This window comes from Pristiophorus japonicus, chromosome 10, assembly GCF_044704955.1.
Source record: "Pristiophorus japonicus isolate sPriJap1 chromosome 10, sPriJap1.hap1, whole genome shotgun sequence".
In the NCBI taxonomy this organism is placed as follows: Eukaryota; Metazoa; Chordata; class Chondrichthyes; family Pristiophoridae; genus Pristiophorus; species Pristiophorus japonicus.
In genome coordinates, this window is record NC_091986.1 from 43,211,560 (window position 1) to 43,238,310 (window position 26,751).

The 26,751-nt window shown below is 47.8% G+C and overlaps 1 protein-coding gene across 1 annotated transcript in view; it reads left to right on the forward strand.

Moving 5' to 3' along the window:
- Positions 1–17,472: 17,472 nt before the first annotated feature.
- The window catches only part of tm9sf2 (transmembrane 9 superfamily member 2), an 84,437-nt gene continuing 75,158 nt past the window's right edge, over positions 17,473–26,751 (forward strand). Inside the window, exon 1 of the mRNA XM_070891775.1 lies at positions 17,473–17,667. Within this exon, the coding sequence (XP_070747876.1) occupies positions 17,527–17,667 (141 nt within the window). The 5' untranslated portion in view covers positions 17,473–17,526. The remainder of the gene's footprint in view (positions 17,668–26,751) is intronic.

Genomic DNA, 26,751 nt, shown 5'->3' on the forward strand with positions numbered 1-26,751 from the left:
TGCATCGTCTCACATTCAGAGGTGGGCGCTGACATTATCTGCCTATGATTATGTCATTCGCCATAGACCTGGCACCGAGAATTGTGCTGATGCACTGAGCATCTGCCTTTGCCTACACAGGAGGTGGAGATGCCACAACCTGCAGACCTACTGTTAGTTATAGATGCTTTTGAGAGTGAAGGAACCCCTGTCACTGCTCAACAAGTTAGGACCTGGACCAGACAGGACCCGATCTTATTGGTTGTAAAACGTTGTGTCCTTAGTAGTGATTGGTCTGCTATACCCATTGAAATGTGTGATGAGACCAAACCTTACAACCGTCGCAAAGACGAACTATCCATTCAGTCAGATTGTTTACTGTAAGGTAATTGTGTTGCCATGCCTAAGAAATTTAGAGAGAAATTTGTACGTGATCTACACAGCACTCATCCCAGTATTGTCATGATGAAAGCCATTGCCAGGTCTCACGTATGGTGGCCTGGATTTGACTCTGATCTGGAATCATGTGTGCATCAGTGCAACACTTGCAGGCAGCTAAGCAAAATACCAGCGAAATCTCCGCTAAGTCTGTGGTCATGGCCATCCAAACCATGGTCCAGGATCCACATCGACTTTGCGCGTCCTTTCCTGGATAAGATGTTTTTTGTTGTGGTGGATGCATATTCCAAGTGGATAGAGTGTATAATCATGTCATCCAGTACATCCATAGCTACCATTGAGAGCCTTCGTGTCAAGTTTGCTGCTCATGGTCTGCCTGACATCGTTGTGATCTTGCTTCACAAGTCTGGAGTTTCAAGAGTTCATGAAACTCAATGGAATAAACATGTGAGGTCAGCACCATTCAAACCTGCTTCTAATGGTCAAGCAGAGTGTGCTGTCCAAACAATCAAGCGGAGTATGAAACGTGTAACTCAAGGTTCACTGCAGACTCGCTTGTCATGCATATTGCTTAGTTACAGGACAAGACCCCACACGCTTACCAGGGTCTCTCCTGCTGAACTATTGATGAAGAGAGGTCTCAAGACCAAGCTCTCTCTCGTCCATCCTGACTTGAATGATCGTGTTGAAAACAGACATCAAAATCAGCACTGATGTCATGATCGTGCTGCTATGTCATGCAACATTTCTGTTAATGATCCTGTGTATGTGCTAAATTATGGTCAAGGTCCCAAGTGGGTCGCTGTTACTGTTACAGCCAAGGAGGGTAACAGAGTGTTTATTGTCATGCTCAAGAATGGGCAAACGTGCAGGAAACATGTTGATCAGATAAAGCTGCGGCACACGGATGAACTGGAACAAGTTGAGGAAGATACGATCAGTGACCAACCAACCTATATTCATTCATCAGAGGACTCTGCCGTCATCAATGAATCTGGACTTTCAATCTCTGACATGCTCATTGCCACTCCCATCAGATCGGCTATCCAGCCTCCAGTCACAACTGACTCACAATGCTTGCCCAGAACTGGAGTTGAACTGAGACAATCAATTCGTGAGCAGAAAGCCCCAGACCATCTTAACTTGTAAACAGACTGATACTAAGATCTTGAAGGGGCATGTTGTCAGGTATGTATTCTTGGGGTTACTAGCCACCAGGGGGTGCCACTGTCGGAGGTCATTGGGCTGTATGCACGCGTGTGCGGGCCAGATATATAAAGCAAGCCAGCATGTAATGTGGGCACTTTGGGCCCGAGTAAAGTTGAGCATGGTTTGCACCTGAGTGAGTTTACAGTATTCAGTCTATCGAGTTATTACATACATAAAAGTGCCATGGCATCTTTTACGTCCACCTTAGAGGGCAGACGGAGTGAAATAAGGTACAGAAAGAGAAATAAAGAGGGTAATAAAGATTGGATTGAGAGAGAGTGAAAAAGAGACAAATAGGAAAATTAAGAATTTTTAAAAAAATTTGACATATTTAAAAATCTCCAACAACAATTCACAACCTGACTGAATTAGACAGAAATTGTTCACTTTTTGGAGTGAAGAGGTTGATTGGCAGTCATCAACAATTATCACGTTGTTAAAAAGGGTCCTTACGCTGTTCATTACTCGACATCACTTCCTGTGGCGAGTTTAATGGGTAATTAATTCGCCAATGCAGCAATTTCCTGAAACTCGTGGGGAAGGGTGAGGACGAGCTGTCATTTTCGCAAGGCTAATGGGTGGAACAGCGCCAGTCGTCCAGCGACTTGTGGTGATTCGTAACTCACGGGGGAATCTTTACCTCGCCACAAGTCGCTGGATGATTTGTTCATTAATAATGGCAAGCGCTGTTCAGTCGACATTATATTTTCAGCCAAATCTGGGCCATTATGTTTTTTTGATATTTGCAAGAGCATCAAATGTTTTTCCAAGTCCTTCCATGTGCAACAGATGTTCCAAGTTAATGTTTTCCAAAATGGTTATTTTCAGGTGGATGGTCCAATTCCTCATTGCCATTTCATCATCGCTTGTCAAAGCTGCAATGCGGATAAGTGGACAGCTTTTCACATTATGCATCTTGTAGTTTTTTAACGACACAGATCTCAAGCCAGCACTTCATGATTCCATGTACACATTAAATTAAATTATGCTCTAACTGTAAAGTCTTAGCCACATTTCAAAAATTGCTCTCCCAATTCCCTTTCTGCTTGTTCAGGGGGTAGTAAAAAAAATGGCTGCGTCTATTTGTACTAACTGAAATGCAGCCGTATCTCTGATTGGCTCTCCATTGTCACATGACCTATTGCTGATTGGTCCCCTTGGAGGATAAGCCACACCCTAAAGTTCCTCTGGAATGTGTAACTGGAACCGCCCATCCCAAGTTCTGAGTGACTGTCCAATTTGTGATTCGATCCATTTTGACTTCAGAAGCCACAGAGGATAGATCTCCCCAAAAGCCATCAAGTTCCAGCCGAAGTCCCTTACACCAGCACAAGTGCATCCCTCCGCCAGCTGAAGTCCCTTACCCATGCGCAAACCCTTACCGCCACCGCCACCCCCCCCCGAATTATGGGGCATTGTGTACGGATTGTTAACAGGTTTATTGGGTATGGTGAATAGTGAGTGTCGTGACTTCTGGATTTCATCCACCCCAACGATCTCACTTGTAACACACGCACCGAGCTTGCATGCACCAGGGGGTTGGAAGAATGTGATCTGTCTTCTCTGAGTTCCCTCTCCCCTCCGATCACACCCCGCCCCCCCGCCACACATGTGCCTCTCTTCACCCCCCCGCCCCCTCCGCCCCGCACCAAGCTCTCTCTCTCTTCCCCCAAGCTCTCTCTCTCTCCCCATCCCCCAAGCACATTCTCGCTCTCTCTCCACCCCACAAGCTTAATCTCTCTCCCCCCCACCCCTCCAAGCTCTCTCTCTCTCCCCTGATTTGTCCTTACTATACAGTATAAATGCACACAAGGCCCATACTTGATAGAAGGTCACTCTGTGACCAGTTACCTTTATTACCAAGACCTCAAGTGATGAAGGTGGGTGGAGCTTCCCATTTTTACCTGAAAGTCCAGGTTAGGAGTGTCTCCCACCAGTTCACCCCCTTGTGGTTAATGTTCTCAAGGTGTACAACTTAGGTCAGCTTATACATGGATTACAATGATAGTTGAATACATGACATCACCTCCCCCCCAAAGTCTTATTGGAATCACAGGTTAAGTCTCTCTGGTGGTTTACGCTCCCTTGTAGAGCGCCTGAGTTGGGGCTCCGATTGTTGGGCGCTGGCCTGAGTGTCTGCTGTTTGCGGTGCCTCAGGCCTGTCCGGACTGCCCACAGTGACTGGGCTCTCCTCCACTTGGTTCCAGTGTTCGGTCACCTGTGGTGGTGTGAACTCTACATCGTGTTCTTCCTCTGCTTCTTCTATGGGGTTGCTGAACCTCCTTTTAGTTTGATCCATGTGTTTGCGGCAGATTTATCCATTGGTAAGTTTAACTACCAAAACCCTATTCCCCTCTTTGGCAATCACAGAACCTGCAAGCCATTTGGGCCCTGCAGCGTAATTAAGGACAAAAACAGGGTCATTGACATCAATACATCGCGCCGTCGCATTCCTGTCATGGTAGTCACATTGTGACTGATGCCTGCTCTCAACAATTTCTTTCACAGTAGGGTGTATAAAGGATAACCTGGTTTTGAGCATCCTTTTTGATATGTCCTTACTACACAGTATAAATGCACACGAGGCCCATGTTTGAGAGAAGGTCAGTCTGTGACCTGTCTTTTATTCCTTAACACTCAAGTGATGAAGGTGGGTGGAGCTTCCCCTTTTATACCTGAAGGTCCAGGTTAGGAGTGTCTCCCACCTAGTGGTCAGTGTTCTCACGGTGTACAACTTAAGTCAGTTTATACATGGGTTACAATGTTGGTTGAATACATGACATCACCTCCCCCCCCAAAGTCTTATTGGGATCACAGGTTGAGTCTCTCTGGTGGTTTACGCTCTCTTGTAGAGCGCCTGAGTTGGGGCTCCGGTTGTTGGGCGCTGGCCTGAGTGTCTGCTGTTTGCAGTGCCTCAGGCCTGTCCGGATTGCCCACAGTGACTGGGCTCTCCTCCCTTTGGTTCCGGTGTTCGGTCACCTGTGGTGGAGTGAACTCTATATCGTGTTTTTCCTCTGCTTCTTCTATGGGGTTGCTGAACCTCCTTTTTGTTTGATCCACATGTTTGCAGCAGATTTGTCCATTGGTAAGTTTAACTACCAGAATCCTATTTCCCTCTTTGGCAACCACAGTGCCTGCGAGCCATTTGGGCCCTGCAGCGTAGATGAGGACAAAAACAGGATCATTTGCATCAATACATCGCGCCCTCGCATTCCTGACATGGTAGTGATATTGTGACTGGCGCCTGCTCTCGACAATGTCTTTCATGGTGGGGTGTATAAGGGATAATCGGGTTTTGAGCGTCCTTTTCATTAGTAGCTCTGCGGGTGGAACCCCTATGAGCGAGTGTGGTCGGGATCTATAGGCCAACAGGAGGCGTTTGTAGGGAACCCCCTTGGAATCTGAGCATCCTCTGTTTGATTATCTGCACTGCTCGTTCTGCCTGGCTGTTTGAGGCCGGCTTGAACGGTGCCGTTCTAACATGGTTAATTCCATTGCCTGCCATGAAGTCCTGGAATTCAGTGTTTGTGGAGCACGGGCCATTGTCGCTGACCAAGATGTCCGGTAGACCGTGGGCGGCGAACATTGCCCATAGACTTTCTACCGTGGCAGAGGATGTGCTTGAATTTAAAATGTCACACTCGATCCATTTGGAGTAGGCGTCTACTACAACCAAAAACATTTTCCCCATGAAAGGACCTGCGTAGTCCACATGGATGCGTGACCAAGGCTTGGCGGACCATGGCCAGGGGCTAAGGGGGGCTTCCCTGGGCGCATGGCCCAGCTGGGCACACGTGTTGCACCTGCGAACACAAAGTTCCAGATCTGCGTCTATCCCTGGCCACCAAACGTGTGACCTGGCAATTGCCTTTATCGTGACAATGCCCGGGTGCCCATTGTGGAGTTCTCTGATGAACACTTCTCTGCCCATCTGCGGCATGACTACGCGGTTTCCCCACAGTAGGCAATTGGCCTGAATCGAGAGTTCACCCTTACGCCTGTGAAATGGTTTAAATTTCTCAGGGCATGCCCTGTACGTGGCTGCCCAGTCCCCATTCAGGACACATTTCTTGACGAGACAATAGCGGGTCTCTATTTGTCCAGACTTTAATCTGACGGGCTGTCACGGGTGAGCCTTCGCTTCCGAAAGCTTCAACAGCCATGACCATCTCAGCACCATGCTCGGTAGCCCCCTCAGTGGTGCCTAGTGGGAGCCTGCTGAGTGCATCGGCGCAGTTTTTGGTGCCCGGTCTGTGCCGAATTGTGTAGTCATAGGCAGCTAACGTGAGTGCCCACCTCTGTATGCGGGCCGATGTATTTGCATTTATGGCCTTGTTGTTGGCCAAAAGGGACGTTAGGGGTTTGTGATCTGTCTCCAGCTCAAGTTTCCTGCCAAACAGGTACTGGTGCATTTTCTTTACCGCATATACACATGCGAGCGCCTCCTTTTCTACCATCCCCTAGCCCCTTTCTGCCTGGGACAGACTCCTGGAGGCATAAGCTACCGGCTGTAACTGACCCTTGGCATTGACATGCTGCAACACACACCCGACACCATAGGACGACGCATGGCACGTTAACACAAGTTTCTTACATGGGTCATATAGCGTTAACAGATTGTTGGAACATAACAAATTGCGTGCTCTATTAAAAGCCCTTTCCTGGCTGTCCCCCCAGACCCATTCACGACCTTTGCGTAGGAGCACTAGCAGCGTGCTCAATTTGGGAAGAAAGTTACCAAAATAGTTCAGGAGCCCCAGGAACGAACGCAGCTCCGTCGTGTTACGGGGTCTGGGTGCTCTCTGGATCGCTTCCGTCTTGGATGAAGTAGGGCTGATCCCGTCTGCTGCTACACTCATCCCCAGGAATTCTACCTCTGGAACTAGGAAGACGCACTTCGCCTTTTTCAGTCGCAGACCTACCCGGTCCAGTCTGCGTAGCACCTCCTCCAGGTTGTGAAGGTGCTCTTCAGTATCGTAACCCGTAATGAGGATGTCGTCCTGAAAAACCACCGTCCCTGGAATCGACTTGAGGAGGCTTTCCATATTTTGTTGGAAGATCGCGGCGGCCGAGCGAATCCCGAATGGACATCTGTTGTACTCAAACAACCCCTTGTGTGTAATGATGGTGGTCAGCTTCTTCGACTCACTCGCCAGCTCCTGGGTCATGTAAGCTGAGGTCAGGTCCAATTTTGAAAAAAGTTTGCCACCGGATAGCGTCGCAAAGAGGTCCTCCGCTCTCGGTAGCGGGTACTGGTCTTGGAGTGACATCCGATTGATGGTGGCCTTGTAATCGCCACATATCCTGACCGACCCATCCGCCTTGAGCACTGGCACAATCGGGCTCGCCCAGTCACTGAATTCGACTGGCGAGATGATGCCTTCCCTCAACAGGCGGTCCAATTCACCTTCTATCTTTTCCCGCCTCACGTACGGCACCGCTCTGGCCTTGTGGTGTACTGGTCTGGCGTCCGTGTTTATGTGAATCACTACCTTGGCCCGCATGAAAGTGCCGATGCCGGGTTGAAATAATGAGTCAAATTTGTCCAGGACCTGTGAGCATGATACTCGCTCCACAGAGGAAATTGCATTGGCATCGCCCCATTTCCAGTTAATGACAGCAAGCCAACTCCTCCCCAGTAGTGCGGGACCGTCCCCTGGGACAATCCAGAGTGGCAATCTGTTCTCAGAATCTTTGTGGGTCACGACTACCGTGGCGCTGCCTAGCACCGAAATGATCTGCTTTGTGTAAGTCCGTAGCTGTGCGTCAATCGCCGATAATTTTGGCCTCCTGGCCTTGGATGCCCACAACTTTTCGAACTGTTTGATACCCATCAGGGACTGGCTGGCACCCGTGTCTAACTCCATTGATACTGGGATGCCATTGAGGAGCACTTTCATCATTATCGGTGGCGTCCTGGTGTATGAACTGTATACGTGCTCCACATGAACTCGTTGAACTTCAGCTTCCAGCGATTTCCCCCAGTGTCCATTTCTGCAATTTCTGCAGGTATTTTGCTCATCTCTGCAAACACCGGCTGAATATATGCCTCCACGCCTCCAGCATGAGTTGCGGTTTGAAACAAAAGGTCCCTTGCCAGTTGATCGTCCCTGACTGCCACTGTTATTGTCCTTGAGTGCACCATTAACAGGTGTTGATGGCCCCATTACTGGCCGCATTGTCTCTTGCAATGGCGTGAATCGCTGTTCAGCTTGCCATTGTCTCTGTCGAACTCCCACTCTGGGTTCGACTACATGTTGGGGCATGCCTGACTGCCCTTGTCTGCCTGGAGAACTGTGTGCTGCTTTAACAATGTTGAATCTCTGTCCCAACCATTCCTTAACACAGTACCTCTCGTCTGTTCTGCTAGTGGCCATGCTCACGTGGTTTAAATCCCAGTTTCTTGTCGCCATTGATACGTCCTTACTACACAGTATAAATGCACACGAGGCCCATGCTTGAGAGAAGGTCAGTCTGTGACCTGTCCTTTATTCCTTAGTGATGAAGGTGGGTGGAGCTTCCCCTTTTATACCTGAAGGTCCAGGTTAGGAGTGTCTCCCACCTAGTGGTCAGTGTTCTCACGGTGTACAACTTAGGTCAGTTTATACATGGGTTACAATGCTGGTTGAATACATGACACTTTTCATTAGCAGCTCTGCGGGTGGAACCCCATGTTAGCGAGTGTGGTCGGGGTCTATTGGCCAACAGGAGGCATGATAAGCGGCTTTGTCGGGAACCCCCTTAGATTCTGAGCATCCCCTGTTTGATTATCTGCACTGCTCGTTCCGCCTGGCCGTTTGAGGCCGGCTTGAACGGTGCCATTCTGACATGGTTGATTCCATTGCCTGCCATGAAGTCCTGGAATTCAGTGCTTGTGAAGCACGGGCCATTGTCACTGACCAAGACATCCGGTAGACCATGGGCGGTGAACATTGCCCGTAGACTTTCTACCGTGGCAGAGGATGTGCTTGAATTTAATCCATTTGGAGTAGGCGTCTACTACAACCAAAAAAAATTTTCCCATGAAAGGACCTGCGTAGACCACATGGATGCGTGACCATGGCTTGGCGGGCCAGGACCAGGGGCTAAGGGGGGGTTCCCTGGGTGCGTTGCCCAGCTGAGCACACGTGTTGCACCTGCGAACACAAAGTTCCAGGTCTGCATCTATCCCTGGCCACCAAACGTGTGACCTGGCAATTGCCTTCATCATGACAATGCCCGGGTGTTCATTGTGAAGTTCTCTGATAAACACCTCTCTGCCCCTCTGGGGCATGACTACTCGGTTTCCCCACAGTAGGCAATCGGCCTGAATCGAGAGTTCATCCTTGCGCCGATGGAACAGTTTATATTCCTCAGGGCATGCCCTGTACGTGGCTGCCCAGTCCCCATTCAGGACACATTTCTTAAATAAAGACAGTCATGGGTCTTTATTTGTCCAGACTTTAATCTGACGGGCTGTCACAAGTGAGCCTTCGCTTTCGAAAGTTTCAACAGCCATGACCATCTCACATCATGCTCAGTTGTCCCCTCAGTGGTGACTAGTGGCAGCCTGCTGAGTGCATCGGCGCAGTTTTCAATGCCCGGTCTGTGCCGAATTGTGTAGTCATAGGCGGCTAACATAAGTGCCCATCTCTGTATGTGGGCCGATGCATCCGCATTTATGGCCTTGTTGTTGGCCAAAAGGGACATTAGGGATTTGTGATCTGTCTCCAGCTCAAAGTTCCTGCCAAACAGGTACTATTGCATTTTTTTTACTGCATATACAGATGCTAGTGCTTCCTTTTCTATCATCCCGTAGCCCCTTTTTGCCTGGGACAGACTTCTGGAGGCATAAGCTACCGGCTGTAACTGACCATTGGCATTCACATGCTGCAACACACACCCGACCCCATAGGACGACGCATCGCACATAGAACAAGTTTCTTACACGGGTCGTATAACATTAATAGTTTGTTGGGGCATAACAAGTTGCGTGCTCTGTCAAAAGCCCTTTTCTGGCTGTCCCCCCAGACCCAATCGCGACCTTTGTGTAGGAGCACGTGTAGAGGCTCTAACAATGTGCTCAATTTTAGAAGAAAGTTACCAAAATAGTTCAGGTGCCCCAGGAACGAACGCAGTTCCGTCGTGTTGCGGGGTCTGGGTGCTCTCTGGATCGCTTCCGTTTTCGACGCAGTGGGTCTGATTCCATCTGCTGCTACCCTCCTCCCCAGGAATTCTACCTCTGGAGCTAAGAAGACGCACTTCGCCTTTTTCAGTCGCAACCCTACCCGGTCCAGTCTGCATAGCACCTCCTCCAGGTTGTGTAGGTGTTTCTTCAGAATCGCGACCCGTGATGAGGATGTCGTCTTGAAAAACCACCATCCTTGGAATCGACTTGAGAAGGCTTTTCATATTTCGCTGAAAGATCGTGGCGGCCAAACGAATCCCGAACGGACATCTGTTGTACTCAAACAACCCCTTGTGTGTCGTGATGGTGGTCAGCTTCTTCGACTCACTCGCCAGCTCCTGGATCCTGTAAGCTGAGGTCAGGTCCAATTTTGAAAAAAGTTTGCCACCGGATAACGTCGCAAAGAGGTTCTCCGCTCTTGGTAGCGGGTACTGGAGTGACACCCGATTGATGGTGGCCTTGTAATCGCCACATATCCTGACCGACCCATCCGCCTTGAGCACTGGCACGATCGGGCTCGCCCAGTCACTGAATTCGACTGGCCGAGATGATGCCTTCCCTCAGCAGGCGTTCCAATTCGCATTCTATCTTTTCCCGCATCACGTATGGCACCGCTGTGGCCTTGTGGTGTACTGGCCTGGTGTCCGGGTTTATGTGAATCACGAAAGTGCCGATGCCGGGTTGAAATAATGAGTCAAATTTGTCCAGGACCTGTGAGCATGATACTCCCTCCACAGAAGAAATTGCATTGACATCACCCCATTTCCAGTTCATGACAGCAAGCCAACTCCTCCTCAGTAGTGCAGGACCGTCCCCCGGGACAATCCAGAGTGGCAAGCTGTTCTCCGAATCTTTGTGGGTCACGACTACCGTGGCACTGCCTAGCACCGGAATAATCTCCTTTTTATATGTCCTTAGCTGTGCGTCAGTCGGCAATAATTTTGACCTCCTGGCCTTGGACATCCCCAACCTTTCGAACTGTTTGATACTCATCGGGGACTGGTTGGCCCCCGTGTCTAGCTTCATTAATATTGGGATGCCATTGAGGAGCACTTTCATCATTATCGGTGGCGTCCTGGTATATGAACTGTATATGTGCTCCACATGAACTCGCTGAACTTCAGCTTCCAGCGATTTCCCCCAGTATTCATTTGGCCTCGTAGGGCTTACATCGGGCCCGTCCTCCTCGTACATCAACCTGGCTGCAGGCTTCCTGCACATACGTGCCAAGTGACCGCTGACATTGCAGTTTCTGCAAGTATAGTGCTGATACCTGAAAGCTCTAGCTGGATGTTTGCCTCCACACCTCCAGCATGAGCTGGAGGGCCCGTTGTTGGAAATAAAAGGTCCATTACCAATCGATCGTCTCTGACTGTCTCTGTAACTGTCCTTAAGCGCCCCATTAACAGGTGTTGATGGCCCCATTACTGGCCGCATTGTCCATTGCGATGGCATGAATCGCTGTTCAGCTAGCCATTGTTTCTGTTGAATTCCCCCTTTGGGTTCGACGACATGCTGGGGCATGAACAATTGCCCTTGTCTGCCTAGAGAATTGTGTGCCGCGTTCACAATATTGACTCCCTGGTCGTTTGCCGCATTTGAGCCAAGATTTTTGTCATACATCATTCTGGTCTCTTCCTCCCCTGAGATAAATGTCTGGGCTATCAGAGCCGCCGCTTCCAAGGTCAAGTCTTCGGTCTCAATCAGTTTCCTGAAAACCCCAGCATGCCCGATGCCCTCAATAAAAAAGTCTCGCAGCATCTCCGCTCTGCATGCATCTGTGAACTTACATAGACTCGCCAGTCGCCGGAGATCTGCCACGAAGTCTGGAACGTTTTGCCCTTCTCGCCGCCGGTGCATGTAAAACCGGTGTCTCACCATGTGCATGCTGCTTGCCGGTTTAAGGTGTTCCCCGATCAACTTACTGAGCTCTTCGAACGTCTTGTCCGCCGGCTTCTCTGGCGCTAGAAGATCCTTCATCAGGGAGTACGTCCTGGATCCAGAAACCGTCAGGAGATGAGCCCTGCGTTTGTCAGCCGAATCCTGTCCCAACCATTCCTTAGTGACAAAACTTTGCTGTAGTCTCTCAATAAAGTCATCCCAATCATCACCAACACAGTACCTCTCTTCTGTGCTGTTAGTGGCCATGCTCGCTTGGTTTAAAGCCCAGTTTCTCGTCGCCAATGATATGTCCTTACTATACAGTATAAATGCACACGAGGCCCATACTTGAGAGAAGGTCACTCTGTGACCAGTTATCTTTATTACCAAGACCTCAAGCGATGAAGGTGGGTGGTCCTTCCCCTTTCATACCTGAAAGTCCAGGTTAGGAGTGTCTCCCACAAGTTCACCCCTTGTGGTCAATGTTCTCAAGGTGTGCAACTTAGGTTAGCTTATACATGGGTTACAATGATAGTTGAATACATGACACCCCCCAAACTCTTTCTCTCCCCCCAGCTCTCTTCTCTCCTCCCATGGTTTCTCTCTTTCCTCCCCGCCCCAAGCTCTCTCTCTCCCCACATGCTCTCTCTCTCCCCAAGCTCTCTCTCTTTCCCCCCAAGCCCTCTCCTCCCAAACTTTTTCTCTCTCCCCAAGCTCTCTCTCCCCCCCAAGCTCGCTCTCCCCAAGCTCGCTCTCTCTCTCCCCCTAAGCTCGCTCTCTCTCTCTCTCTCCCCCCAAACTCTCTCTCCTCCCAAGCTGTCTCTCTCTCTCTCCCCAAGCTCTCTCTCTCTCCCCAGCTCTCTTCTCTCCTCCCATGGTTTCTCTCTCTCCCCCCCCCCCCCCCGCCCCAAGCTCTCTCTCTCTCCCCACAAGGTCTCTCTCTTTCCCCCCCAAGCCCTCTCCCCCAAATTCTTTCTCTCCCCCCAGCTCTCTCTCTCCCCCCGCCACAAGCTCTCAATTTCTCTGCCCCCCCAAGCTCTCTCCCCCACTTAGCTCTCTCTCCACCCCCAAGCTCTCTCCCCCCACCGCCCCTTAGCTCTCTCTCTCTGTGCGAGATCACTTTTTTCGTCTACCCCATCTAGACTCGCACATTTTTCCAGTTTTGACAAAACACCATCGACCTGAAATGTTAACTCTGTTCACAGAAGCTGTCTGACTTGCTGAGCAGCCTCAGCATTTTATTTACATGCTCTGATAATCAAGGAAGGGCTTTAATTATGACACAGTCAAAGTTGCAAAACTATAGCAGTATATTTGCCTGTTGCACAACATTGAAGTGAGGTCGCAGTGTGGCTCTGGATGAGGAGCAGCTACAAGTCTTCGTATACAAGGGGAAGGATATTGTGTACCAGCAACAAACCAGCCGCTGTAGGCAGGAAGGTAAATGTGTGAGCATCTCGCTTTTCAGTTCTTCCGGTGAACTTTGCAACTGGAGAGATTTACAGATGTGGAATTATTCTTTGTCATCGCTGTTTACTTTCTGCTCTGGATGGCATATATTCGGTTTGAACACAAAAATGTAACAAATAGGAGCAGGAGTAGGCCATTCGGCTCCTTGAGCCTGCTTTGCCATTCAACAAGATCATGGCTGATCTTCGACCTCCAGTGGGAGGGCTGCACTGTCGAGGTGCAGTCTTTCGGATGAGATATTAATCCGAGGTGTTGTCTGCTCTCTCAGGTGGACATAACAGATCCCATGGCTACTATTTCGAAGAAGAGCAGGGAGTTCTCATTGGAGTCCTGGACAATTTTATCTCTCAATCAACATCAATAAAACAGTACTTCATTGGCTGTGAAGTGCTTTGGAATGTCCTGAGGATAAGGAAGGAACTATATAAATCCAAGTCTTTCTTCTAATGAGCAGTCTCGGTACCTGTGACCTTGATGTTCTTGTCCTCAAACAACAACAAAGGACGATATCAAATTGAAAACAAAGGCTTACAATATTGCAATGAACAATGGAAGGCCAGAGAATCGGGAAATTTTTAGAAACCATCAAAGGACGACTAAAAAAATGATAAAGATAAGATAGCTTATGAGAATAAACTAGCAAGAAATATACAGATAGTAAGAGCTTCTGCAGGTATATAAAAAGGAAGCGAATAGCTAAATTAAACATTGGTCCTTTAGAGGATGAAACTGGGAAATTAATCATGGGAATCAAGGAACTGGTGGAGACTTTGAACAGGGAATGGGGTGGGGGACTTAAAACAATTACTATCATTAGAGGAAAGTGCTAGGCAAATTAATGGGACTAAAGGTGGACAAGTCCCCTGGACCTGATGGCCTGCATCCTAGGGTCTTAGAAGAAGTGGCTGCAGAGATAGTGGATGCATTGGTTGTAATACACCAAAAGTCCCTCGATTCTGGAGAGGTCCCGCAAATGTAACACTCCTATTTAAGAAAGGAGGGAGACAGAAAGCAGGAAACTATAGACCAGTTAGCCTAACATCTGCCATTGGGAAAATGTTGGGAGTCCATCATTAAGAAAGTAGTAGCAGGATATTTAGAAAATCATAATGCAGTCAAGCAGAGTCAGCATGGTTTTATGAAAGGGAAATCATGTTTGACAAAGTTGCTGGAGTTCTTTGAGGATGTACTGAGCAGGGTGGATAAAGGGGAACCAGTAGATGTCATATATTTGGATTTCCAGAAAGCATTCGATAAGGTGCCACATAAAAGGTTACTGCACAAGAGCTCACAGGGTTGGGGGGTAATATATTAGCATGGATAGAGGATTGGCTAACTAACAGAAAACAGAGAGTTGGGATAAATGGGTCATTTCAAGTTGGCAAACTAACTAGTGGGGTGCTATCGGGATCAATGCTGGGGTTGCAACTATTTACAATTTATATTAATGACTTGGATGAAGGGACCGAGTGTAATGTAGACAAGTTTGCTGATGCTACAAAGATAGGTGTGAAAGCAAGTTGTGAGGAGGACACAAAGAATCTACAAAGGGATATAGATAGGCTAAGTGAGTGGGCAAAAATTTGGCAGATGGAGTATAATGTGGGAAAATGTGAGGTTATCCACTTTGGTAAGAAAAATAAAAAAGCAAATTATTTAAATGGGGAAAGATTACAAAATGCTACAGTACAGAGGGATCTAGGGGTCCTTGTACATGAAACACAAAAAGTTAGCATGCAATAGTAATTTGGAAGGCAAATGGAATGTTGGCTTTATTGCAAGGGGAATGGAGTATAAAAGTAGGAAAGTCCTGCTACAACTGTACAGGGCGTTGGTGAGACCACACCTGGAGTATTGTGTACAGTTTTAGTCTCCTTATTTAAGGAGGGATCATCATCATAGGCAGTCCCTTGGAATCGAGGAAGACTTGCTTCCACTCTTAAAATGAGTCCTTAGGTGGCTGAACAGTTCAATACGAGAGCCACAGTCCGTCACAGGTGGAATAGATAGTCGTTGAGGATAAAGGAGGGTGGGACAGATTTGCTGCACGCTCTTTCTGCTGCCTGCGCTTGATTTCTGCATGTTCTCGGCGATGAGACTCGAGGTGCTCAGCGCCCTCCCGGATGCACTTCCTCCACTTAGGGCAGTCTTTGGCCAGGGATTCCCAGGTGTCGGTGGGGATATTGCACTTTATCAGGGAGGCTTTGAGTATGTCCTTGTAACGTTTTCTCTGCCCACCTTTGACTCATTTGCCGTGAATGAGTTCCAAGTAGAGCCTTTGCTTTGGGAGTCTCGTGTCTGGCATGCGGACAATATGGCTTGCCTAGCGGAGCTGATCAAGTATGGTCAGTGCTTCAATGCTGGGGATGTTGGCTTGGTCGAGGACACTAATGTTGGCGTGTCTGTCCTCTCAGAAGATTTGTAGATTTTTGCGGAGACATAGTTGGTGGTATTTCTCCAGCGACTTGAGGTGTCTACTGTGCATGGTTCAAGACTCTGAGCCATACAGGAGGGTGGGTATTACTACAGCCCTGTAGACCTTGAGCTTGGTGGCAGATTTGAAGGCCTGGTCTTCGAACATTCTTTTCCTCAGGCGGTCGAAAGCTGCACTGGAGGTGGTTGAATCTCGTCATCAATGTCTGCTCTTGTTGATAAGAGGCTCCCGAGATATGGGAAATAGTCCACATTGTTTTCGTACACCTCAGTAAATATGTTGACTATGTCCTGGAGTTCAGCCTCTGAATGTGCGCAGACGCAGGCGTCATCCGCGCACTGTAGCTCGATGACAGAGGTTGGGGTGGTCTTGGACCTGGCCTGGAGATGGCGATGGTTGAACAGGTTCCCACTGGTTCTGTCGTTTAGTTCCACTCCAGTGGGGAGCTTGTTGGCTGTGAGGTGGAGAATGGCAGCGAGGAAGATTGAGAAGAGGGTTGGGGCGATGACGCAGCCCTGTTTGACCCCGGTCCGGATGTGGATTGGGTCTGTAATGGATCCGTTGGTAAGGATCACGGCCTGCATGTCATCGTGGAGCAGGCGGAGGATGTTGACAAACTTTTGGGGACATCTGCAACGGACGAGGACGCTCTATGGACCCTCACGGTTGACAGTGTCAAAGGCCTTTGTAAGGTCGAAGAAGGCCATGTTTCAGGGCTAATCCCTGCATTTTTCCTGCAGCTGGTGTGCTGCAAAAATCATGTCCGTTGTGCCCCGTAGGGGACAAAATCTGCACTGCGACTCCAGGAGGAGCTCCTCGGCCACAGGGAGAAGATGGTTGAGGAGGACTTTAGCGACAACTTTCCCAGTAGCTGATAGCAGGGAGATTCCTCTGTAGTTGCCAGTCGTACTTGTCCCCTTTTTTAAAGATGGTCACGATCACTAAATCTCTGAGATCTCCCGGCATGCTCTCCTCCCTGCAGATGAAAGAGATGAGGTCATGTATTTGTGCCAACAGTGCCTCTCCACCATACTTTAGTGCTTCAGCAGGGATTCCATCTGCTCCTGTAGCCTTGTTGTTCTTAAGTTGTCTGATGACTTCTTCTATCTCGTGCAGTGTTGGGGTTTTACTGAGGTGGTGACGGGTAGCATGCTGCGAGATGGAGTCATGACAGGAGCTGACGACTGCCGGACGGCATTGCATTGCAGGCAGTTCAGAGAAGGTTCACTAGGTTAATTCCTGAGATGAAGGGGTTGTCATATGAAGAAAGGGTGAGCAGGTTGGGCCTACACTCATTGGAGTTTAGAAAAATGAGAGGTGATCTAATTGAAACGTGTAAGATTCTGAGGGGGCTCGACAGGGTAGATGCTGAGAGGTTGTTTCCCCTCATTGGGGAATATAAAACCAGGGGGCAAAGTCTCAGAATAAGGGGTCGCCCATTTCAAACGGAAATGAGGAGGAATTTCTTCTCTCATAGGGTCATGAATCTTAGGCATTCTCTGCCCCGGAGAGCTGTGGCGGCTGGGTCATTAAATATATTTAAGGTGGAGATAGACAGATTTTTGTGCGATAAGGGAGTCAAGGGTTATGGGGAGCGGGCAGGGAAGTGGAGCTGAGTCCATGATCAGATCAGCCAAGATCTTATTGAATGGTGGAGCAGTCTCGAGGGGCCAGGTGGCCTACTCCTGCTCCTATTTCTTATGTTCTTATGGTCTTTGCAATGAGTGCAAGTTCGTTCCATTGCAATTTCAATTGCGAATAGAATGATAGAAGCGGTACAGCATGGCCGTGGCTGCTCTTTGGCGGAGCGGTCCAATTAGCTCCACGGCATTTTTCCACCATTTCTCTCCAGTGGCAGACTCCCGGGCCGGAGGACTCGTCCAGTATCCTAGGATGCAGTGTGGGGTGGCGGGTGACGTGTCTTGTTTGTGACGTATGACGTGGGGCGGGGCGGGAACGGAGGCTCACGGCGGCAGCTGACGGACGGATGGCGGTGGCGATGGGCGGCCGGAGCTCTCCTTTCCCGGTGCTGGCGCTAGTGGCGGCCGCGCTCGGAGCCGCTTCGAGCTTCTACCTGCCGGGCCTGGCGCCGGTCAGCTTCTGCGAGACGGAAGCCGCCGAGTGCAAGGTGAGCGGGCCCAGGACAGTCTCCCGGGGCACCGGCCCTAGGCCTCAGGAAGGAAAGAGGGGGTGAGAGGGAGTAGGGGAGACGGGGTGAGAGAGGGGGTGAGTGAGGGATGGGCGTGAGGGTGAGACAGGGGAGTGGGGGTGAGGGATGAGAGAGTGAGAGGTGGTAGGAGCAGGGGAGATGGGGTGAGTGAGGGATGGGCGTGAGGGTGAGACTGGGGTGAGGGCTGAGAGGGTAGGAGTTGGGGAGACGGGGTGAGAGAGAGCGTGAGTGGTGTTAGAGGGGGGTGAGAGAGGGATGAGGGGGATGCAAGGGATGAGAGAGGGGGGTAGGGTGTGGGCGGTGATGGCGAGAACAGTAGGGGGTGAGGGTGTGAAGCGTGAGAGAGAGCGGTAGGGTGTGGGCGGTGATGAAGAGAGGGGTAGGGGGCAAGGGATGAGAGGGGTAGGGTGAGGGTGAGAGAAGAGGGGTAGGGTGAGAGAAGGGGGTGAGGGATAGGGTGAGAGTGAGAGAAGGGGGGGGTGAGGGGAAGGAGAGAGGAGTTGGTGTGAGAGAGAGAGGGCAGTAGGGGTGGGGGGAGGTAGCGGGAAGGGGTGAGATGGTGTGAGCGGCTTGGAGTCAAGAGGGGGTGCGCAAATTTGCTGCAGCGGTTCCGACATTACAACAGTAACTGCACTTCAAAAGTACTTCATTGGCTTTAAAGCACTTTGGGGCATCTTTAGGTCGTGAAAGGCGCAGTATAAATGTGTCCCCTCTTTTTCTTTCTATGATTGTAAGCAGTGGATTGGGTTTAATTTAGTGATGTAAGCGAGTCGGTGGGAGGAGGAAGTGAAGGGGAAGAAAAGTGCATTCACAGATTAGTCTGATGAACCAGTTCGTCAACATTGTTAACAATGGGCAGGAGACGCCTGTAAATTAAATTAGTAATAGTTAAGGTATTTCAAAAGTGAATTGGATACAAATTTGTCGGGCTATGGGAAAAAAACAGGACGCAGGGATGAGTCTAATCGGATAGCTCTTTCAAAGAGCCAGTATTGGCATGATGTGTTGTTAGATTATAGATTAAAACATGGGTTGTACGCTATTGGTTACAGGATCATTTGAAGAGGGTACGAAAGTTAAAGCAAAATAACAAATGGTGGAGTCTGGTAGGGATAGTCATTTCACCACCCTTAGAGCAGTGCTTTCAGAAATCACACGAATAGCAAGAAAGGCTTGCATTTATATAGCGTCCTTCATGACCGCAGGTTGTCCCAAAGCACTTTACAGCTTTTAAGGGGTAATTTCATGGCTTTCGTCAATCAGATATCACTAAGATTACATTAATAAAACTGTATCCATGTTAGGAAGGTAAACTATTTAATGGCTTGCATCTAGTTTTTTTTCCTGTCACTTCTGACAATGATACTTTTAAGAACAGTGACATTTTATCTTTTATAATTTTCTCATTTGTCTTTTCGCCAAGCTCTTTCTTTGTTCCTTTTGAAAGAATTCTGTCACTGGTATTATTAATGTGTTTTTTCTTGAGATATTTCAGTTGGATTAATTGTAATCCAAAACCGTAGGGGTGAGTGTGGATGTGTTAGAAATATGCCAGAACTCTTGGAGAATATGGGATTTGTTATTGTTTGAACTGTGTTTCCTGGAAGAGAATAATGTATTTTGTATTTCACTTCAGATATGGCCTTCCGATAAGGCCATAAAAAAGCAAACCAAGCAGTAGGGTTTATTTCTAGAAGGATAGAATTGAAAAGTAGAGAAGTTATGCTAAACTTGTATCGAACCTTGGTTAGACCACACTTAGAGTACTGCACAATTCTGGTCGCCATATTATAAAAAGGAGATAGAGGTCTGAAATCAAATTGGGAATTCAGAAGAAATTTGTTTACCCAGCGAGTAGTGAGAATATGGAACTCGCTACCACAGGGAGTGGTTCAAGCAATTAGTATAGATGCATTTAAGGGGCAGCCAGATAAGCATAGGAGGGAGAAGGGAATAGAGGGTTATGCTGATAGGTTTAGATGAGGAAAGACGGGAGGAGGCTCGAGTGGAGCATAAATGCTGCCATGGACTGGTTGGGTTGAATGACCTGTTTCTGTGCTGTATATCTTATGTAATAAATTGTCAGAATAAAACACAACATTTTGAAAATACACACTGAGGAGAAAGATAGATCAAGCGTTGTCATATTTTTAAATGTATGTATGTAGTTTGCTGTGATAAAATTATGACAACAAATCCATTTGATTCATCCAACAATGCTGCACTTCCTCAGTACTACAGTGAAGTTTCAAGCTCAAGTCCTGGAATGGGACTTTGAACCAACAACCTTCTGACTGAGGCAAGAGTGCTACCAATTGAGACAATTTACACAATTATGAGGTTATTCTCGCCAGTGGTAAAAGGATAGGTTAAAGGCAACTATTACCCCTTGTATCACTCCCCCTTTACCCCTCTCCCACCTGCTGTTGCTCAGTATTGGGAAACTTGAGTGAAGGTAATAGTTGAATTAGGCTGTAAGCGAAGATATTTTGGGGCTGAAATTGCCCCTTTTTATAGCCCCGTTAACGTCTCCGGGAGGCGCAATGGATTTATCGCCCAGGCGAGAGGAGGTGATAGCGGCTCCCAGGGAATTGCCCCGGAGGTTTGGGGACCGCAGTCCCAGTAGAACCGTGCTCCGGGCCAGCGTACACCCCACAATGACGTCATAGCCGTGCGCACCGACCCCTTACTGCTCTGCTCTGACAGCTTTGCGCCCCGCGGGGGAAACTGCGCCCTAGGCTGGCACGGGCAGATGTCTGCGGCTACTTCGTGGGTTGCGAAGCTAGCGAACATCCGCCGCTGGGGCACCCCTTGCATTAGGTCGACAATGGCGGCCCTCTCATCGACCGGGCTGCTGTCATGCAGCCCGGCACTCCCGTTTTTGGTGCTGGGCTGCTGGCCTGGTAGATCGTGGCCCAGTGGCTGGTCGCTGAAGGACCTGCAAAGTGCGCAGTGGCCCTCCCCTTTAAAAGAAGGGGAAGGGACGTTGTAGCACATCAGTGCTATGCAGAGGCTCCGCAGCGCCGCGCTTCCGTCCCAGGAGTGCCCCTCCGAGGAAGCGGAATGCCATAGACAGCGCTCCGCTTTCTTTGAGGGGTGTACAGCCCAATTCCGTTTCGGGGGCGGGAATTCCGCACCGGGAGATAACAGTTCCAGCCCTGGAAGGTTGCTGCCCCCAATCGCAGCAAGAGGAAATTTTGTCCCCTTTATCTTTATACTTAATTTTAAAAAAACAACAATTCATCGCCACTTATTTAATGACCAGGAACTCCAAAGTTGTTAATCCTTGGATGTGTAGATAGCATACGAAGGACCCAAAAGCAATAAAATTGCTCAAGAACAACAGCAGCTTGCATTAATATAATGCCTTTAACATAGTAAAACATTCCAAGGTTATCAAATAAAATTTGACGCCGAGCCACATAAGGAGATACTGGGCCGTTAGAGGTAGGTTTTAAGGAGGAGAGCGAGGTTTAGTGAGGGGATTCCAGAATTTGGAGCCAAGGCAGCTGAAGGCAGGGCCTCCAATGGTGGAGTGATTGTCCGTCTGGACAAGAACACAAGTCTTGTGTATAGTGCGCACTTCCTGTAAGTGTCACTCTTGTAACACTCTTGCCATCACATTTGGTTGCTAACGCTCCTATTATTATAAAACAGAATTACTCACTGAGCAATACTATTAAAGATCTGCGAACATTAAGAACATAAGAATTAGGAGCAGGAGTAAGCCATTCGGCCCCTCGAGCCTGCTCCACCATTTAATGAGATCATGGCTGATTTTCTCCCTCAATTCTACTTTCCTGCACTATCCCCATATCCCTTGATTTCCTTAATATCCAAAATATCTCTCTGTCTTAAATATACTCAAAGTCTGAGCATCCACAGCCCTCTGGGGTATAGAATTCCAAAGATTCACCACCCTCTGAGTGAATCAATTTCTTCTCATCTCAGTCATAAATGGCCGATCCCTTATTCTGGGACTGTGACCTGTGGTTCCAGACTCCCAAGCCAGGAAATATCCTCCCCTGCATCTACCCTGTCAAGCCCTGTAAGAATGTTGTATGTTTCAATGAGATTACCTCTCATTCTTCTAACCTTTAGAGAATTAGGCCTAGTCTACTCAATCTCTCATAGGACAATCCCCCCATCCCAGGAATCAGTCTGGTGAATCTTTGTTGCACTCCCTCAATGGCAAATATATCCTTCCTTAGGTAAGGAGACCAAAACTGTACACAATACTCCAGGTGTGGTCTCACCAGGCCCAATATAATTGCAGTAAGACGTCTTTACTCTTGTACTCAAATCCTCTTGTAATAAAAGCCAACTTTAATTAATCAGCATTTTAACCTGATGCTGATGCTAGTTGATCCAAACTACCTACCCGACACGTCCCAATTTTCCCTTATTGACTTCCTCCAGTTTGAGATCCATTACCCTGCAGCTGTGGTTCATGTTTTCTGAATTATGCCACTTATACTTAAAATCGGTGCTGTGTATCAGATGACAAAAATTGGTGACTCATAAAACATATACAGCTCACCTTTTTGGTGCTTTAACACATTCTAATTCTGCTTGTTTATGCACAGACTATAGTTATTTAAAAAAAATGAAATGAATACAAATTAACACATATTTGCAGTGAGAGCTGCACCAAACATTGATTAAAAAATGGTGTTAATTTTGTATACATCCAACTGCAGGATGCTTGGCATACAGTAGCAAGAGACGTGCAATTGGACTTGCATTCACAAGACTGGAATAAAGAAGGAACTTGCATTTATATACAACCTTTAACATTCTTAGGATGTCCCAAAGCCAATAAATTACTTTTGAAGTGCCGTAAGTATCTTTTCATATGCGGCAAGAAGTTTGTGCACAGCAAGGTCACATAAACAGGAATGAGATAAGTGTCCAGCTAGTTAATCTGCTTCGTGGATGGTTGAAGGATAGATTGCGACCGGGATACCAAGAGAAATCCCTGCTCTTCCTTAAATGGTGTCTTGGTATCTTTTACGTACAACCTGAACAGACAAATGGGACGTTGGTGTAATGTTTCATCCGAAAAGCAGCATCTCCACCAATGCAATCCCTCCCTCAGGACTGCACTGACATGTCAGCCTAGAATATGTGCTCAAGACCCTTCAACACACAACCTTCTGACTCTGAAGCATGAGTGATACCACTGAGCTAAACTGACATTTGCAGTTTAAGACATAGAAAGAATTGAGTGTAAGGAACTGAATGGATATGCAGGCCAACCAGGGGAGAATATCTTTCAAAGTCTCCCAAGTTTATCATGAGCTTCCCCTTGTGGGATGCTTCCATGAGATCTGAGTGCCTTTCAGAATGAGTAATTGAAACACTTTTTTTTAATAGTAAATTGCAGCTTAATCTCATTGTGATAAAAATTAAATGTATGCCCAGCATAACGCTGCAAATGTATTAGTCTGGAATGTGACCTGAGCTCTGAGAACAGCCGCTCTGTGAACCACTCTGTGAGCACAGTCACTCTAGGGTGTTTCTCTTCAGTGGCAGTCGGGGGAGACTAACTGCAAAAATAAGTTTCATTTAGGTATATGTGAAGAATTATTTTCTATAATTACTGATTAAATCCTTTTCAAGATTTTGCCTTGGAATAGTCCTTTAAATGCTTAAAGTAGAAAAAAGACAAAACTTCGTTAATCAATTATTTGTAATCTAATCTATCGAAACGGAAATGTAACATCTTAGATTTTCAATCCATTCATGAAAATGGTCGTAGTAATCCTTTATCATATTGGGCTCGAGAGATTTTTTTCTCTTTTGAGCATTGATTCCTTGCTGGAATTTGATTCTGCACCACCCGATGTAACCGCACCCAATGGCCACTCTTCATATTTTGAGTGTGACGAGGTGTCAGGAAGTTATCAAACTCGTTCCTAACCCAGCGGGAGGATGGGGCATTTGGACCAATTGTAGCTGCAGTAACATAGCGCAGGTATGATCAGCTAACAACACAGGTCCTGGTTTAAACTTGATACTTTGGTCTATTTGCCTCGTAGGGAGTCCTGAATCTGTTTGATCGTGTACTGATTTTGTGTTGCAGTACACTGTGTAGGTAGGGTGAGGTGCAACGAGAAAGGGAAGGTGCAACGAGACCTGGGTGTCATGGTACATCAGTCATTGAAGGTTGGCATGCAGGTGCAGCAGGCGGTTAAGAAAGCAAATGGCATGTTGGCCTTCATAGCGAGGGGATTTGAATACAGGGGCAGGGAGGTGTTGCTACAGTTGTACAGGGCCTTGGTGAGGCCACACCTGGAGTATTGTGTACAGTTTTGGTCTCCTAACTTGAGGAAGGACATTCTTGCTATTGAGGGAGTGCAGCGAAGGTTCACCAGACTGATTCCCGGGATGGCGGGACTGACCTATCAAGAAAGATTGGATCAATTGGGCTTGTATTCACTGGAGTTCAGAAGAATGAGAGGGGACCTCATAGAAACGTTTAAAATTCTGACGGGTTTAGACAGGTTAGATGCAGAAAGAATGTTCCCAATGTTGGGGAAGTCCAGAACCAGGGGTCACAGTCTGAGGATAAGGGGTAAGCCATTTAGGACCGAGATGAGGAGAAACTTCTTCACCCAGAGAGTGGTGAACCTGTGGAATTCTCTACCACAGAAAGTAGTTGAGGCCAATTCACTAAATATATTCAAAAGGGAGTTAGATGAAGTCCTTACTACTCGGGGGATCAAGGGTTATGGCGAGAAAGCAGGAAGGGGGTACTGAAGTTTCATGTTCAGCCATGAACTCATTGAATGGCGGTGCAGGCTAGAAGGGCTGAACGGCCTGCTCCTGCACCTATTTTCTATGTTTCTATGTTTCTATGTAAATGGTACAGGTTCAGCTTCAGGCAGATGGCTGTCTTTTTCTGAACAATTTGACACTGGGTCAAGGTTCTTGTGGCAAATTGGATTTGTCTGTTGTGATTGTTTTTTTTACTTGATAATATTTTTGTAATGCTAGATTCAGCATATTTCTAAACAATAAGCCAGCTGTATGAAAGTTTGTTTTGACTTTCTGGTAATTTGAAGTATTAGTTATGCGAAGAAAGAATTGTTGTGAGAGATTTTCAGCATTGCGTCCCATTGTTAAGATGGTGGCTTGGTGCAACACACAGGGTCAGGGGCTGGGTTTTCTGCTCCAGTCACAGCAAGTGTCTTGGGTAAGGCCAATTCATGGAACCTCCTGCTCCCACCTCAAAGGGCAGCTCTTCACCACAGAATACGAACTGACGAGTTCAGTAGACAGAACCCTCAGGTTTAAAGAGAGTCGTGTGCGCTCTCGTTGACTATCTTCATTCCCTCCCCCCTCCAAAGTGGCAATGTTTGTAGTTGAAGCTCTCTGCATTTTAAAAGTGTGGAACAGTTTGACTCATGGTGTGCCCATGTTTAGAAAAGTAGTACGTTCTGTCCAATGTTCCCTTTAATTGTTTGTGGGTGCGTGGCTGCTTTAAATTTCTGCTCGTGCGCGGTTTTCCATTGTGAAGCTGGTAAGCAACCTGCACAGGACCTCCACAGCGGCTGCGCAGCTTAACGTGAACATTAGTTACGTCTTCATTATTTTTAATAACGGAGGAGCCACGGGAAATTGGTTGTTCTGCTTGTGGGAGAGACCAAAACTAGGGACCATAAATATAAAGTAGTCACCAATAAATCCAATTGGGAATTCAGGAGAAACCTCTCTACCCGGAGAGTGGTGAGAATGTGGAACTCGCTGCCACAGGGAGTGGTTGAGATGAATAGTATAGATGCATTTAAGGGGAAACTGGATAAACACTTTGAGAAAGGAAAGAAAGATATGTTGATGGGGTGAGATGAAGAGGGGTGGGATGAGGCTCGTGTGAAGCATAAATGAATGGCCTTTTTCTGTTCTAAAAATTGTGTGTGTAAAAGCTGTATGGAGCTCATTTAGATGTTATGTGAATAATGCAGCTCTTGGTATCTGTAGTGTATGGAGAAAGAGTCAGACTGAACACTGTGAGCTCAAAGTAAAGTGTGACCGTAGTCTTTTATTGCAGGTCTCCAGAGTGCCTCTCCAACCTGTGAAGCCTCCTTAAATATCTGTGGTCTCAAGGGATTATGAGATCTCTTGGGACTCCGGGGAATGAGCCCTCTGGTGGCTGTACAGAGTATGTACAAGTCCAGATACATAACATTCCCCCCTAAAGTCAATAGTGCAACTCATTACAATGTGAGTTGATCTGGGGCCCTTCTTGCCCTGGCTGGTGGTGTTGAGTCATTTGTTGGGCCCTCGCTGGGCTACCTGATGTGTTGGGCCCTGCAGGGCTGCTGTGGATAATGGGTTCTGCTTCATGGTCAACCGTGGTGTCGGTTGCCACTGGTGCGTGTGTTGGGGGATCAAAAAACGTAGGGTCCAAGGTGGGTTGCTCAGGGTAGTCAGTGAATCTGAGTTTGATTTGGTCCAAGTGTTTCCGGTGAATGAGTCCATTTGAAAGTTTGACCCGAAACACCCTGCTCCCCTCTTTGGCCACGACAGTGCCGGGAAGCCACTTGGGACCTTGCCCATAATTTAATACAAATACAGGATCATTGACTTCAATCTCGTGTGACACATTTGCGCTATCATGGTATGCACTTTGTTGAAGCTGCCTGCTCTCTACCTGTTCATGTAGATCAGGGTGAACTAACAAGAGCCTTATCTTATGTGCTCTTTTCATGAGCAGTTCAGCAGGTGGGATCCCAGTGAGCGAGTGTGATCTCGTGCGGTAGCTAAGTAGGACTCGGGATAGGCGAGTCTGCAGTGAGCCTTCAGTTACCCTCTTCAAGCTTTGCTTGATGGTTTGCACTGCTCTCTCTGCCTGACCATTGGACGCTGGTTTAAACAGGGCAGATGTGATATGTTTGATCCCGTTACGGGTCATAAATTCTTTGAACTCAGCACTGGTAAAACATGGCCCATTGTCGCTAACCAGGACATCGAGTAAGCCGTATGTGGCAAACATGGACCGCAGGCTTTGTGGTGGCAGCAGACATGCTAGCTGACATT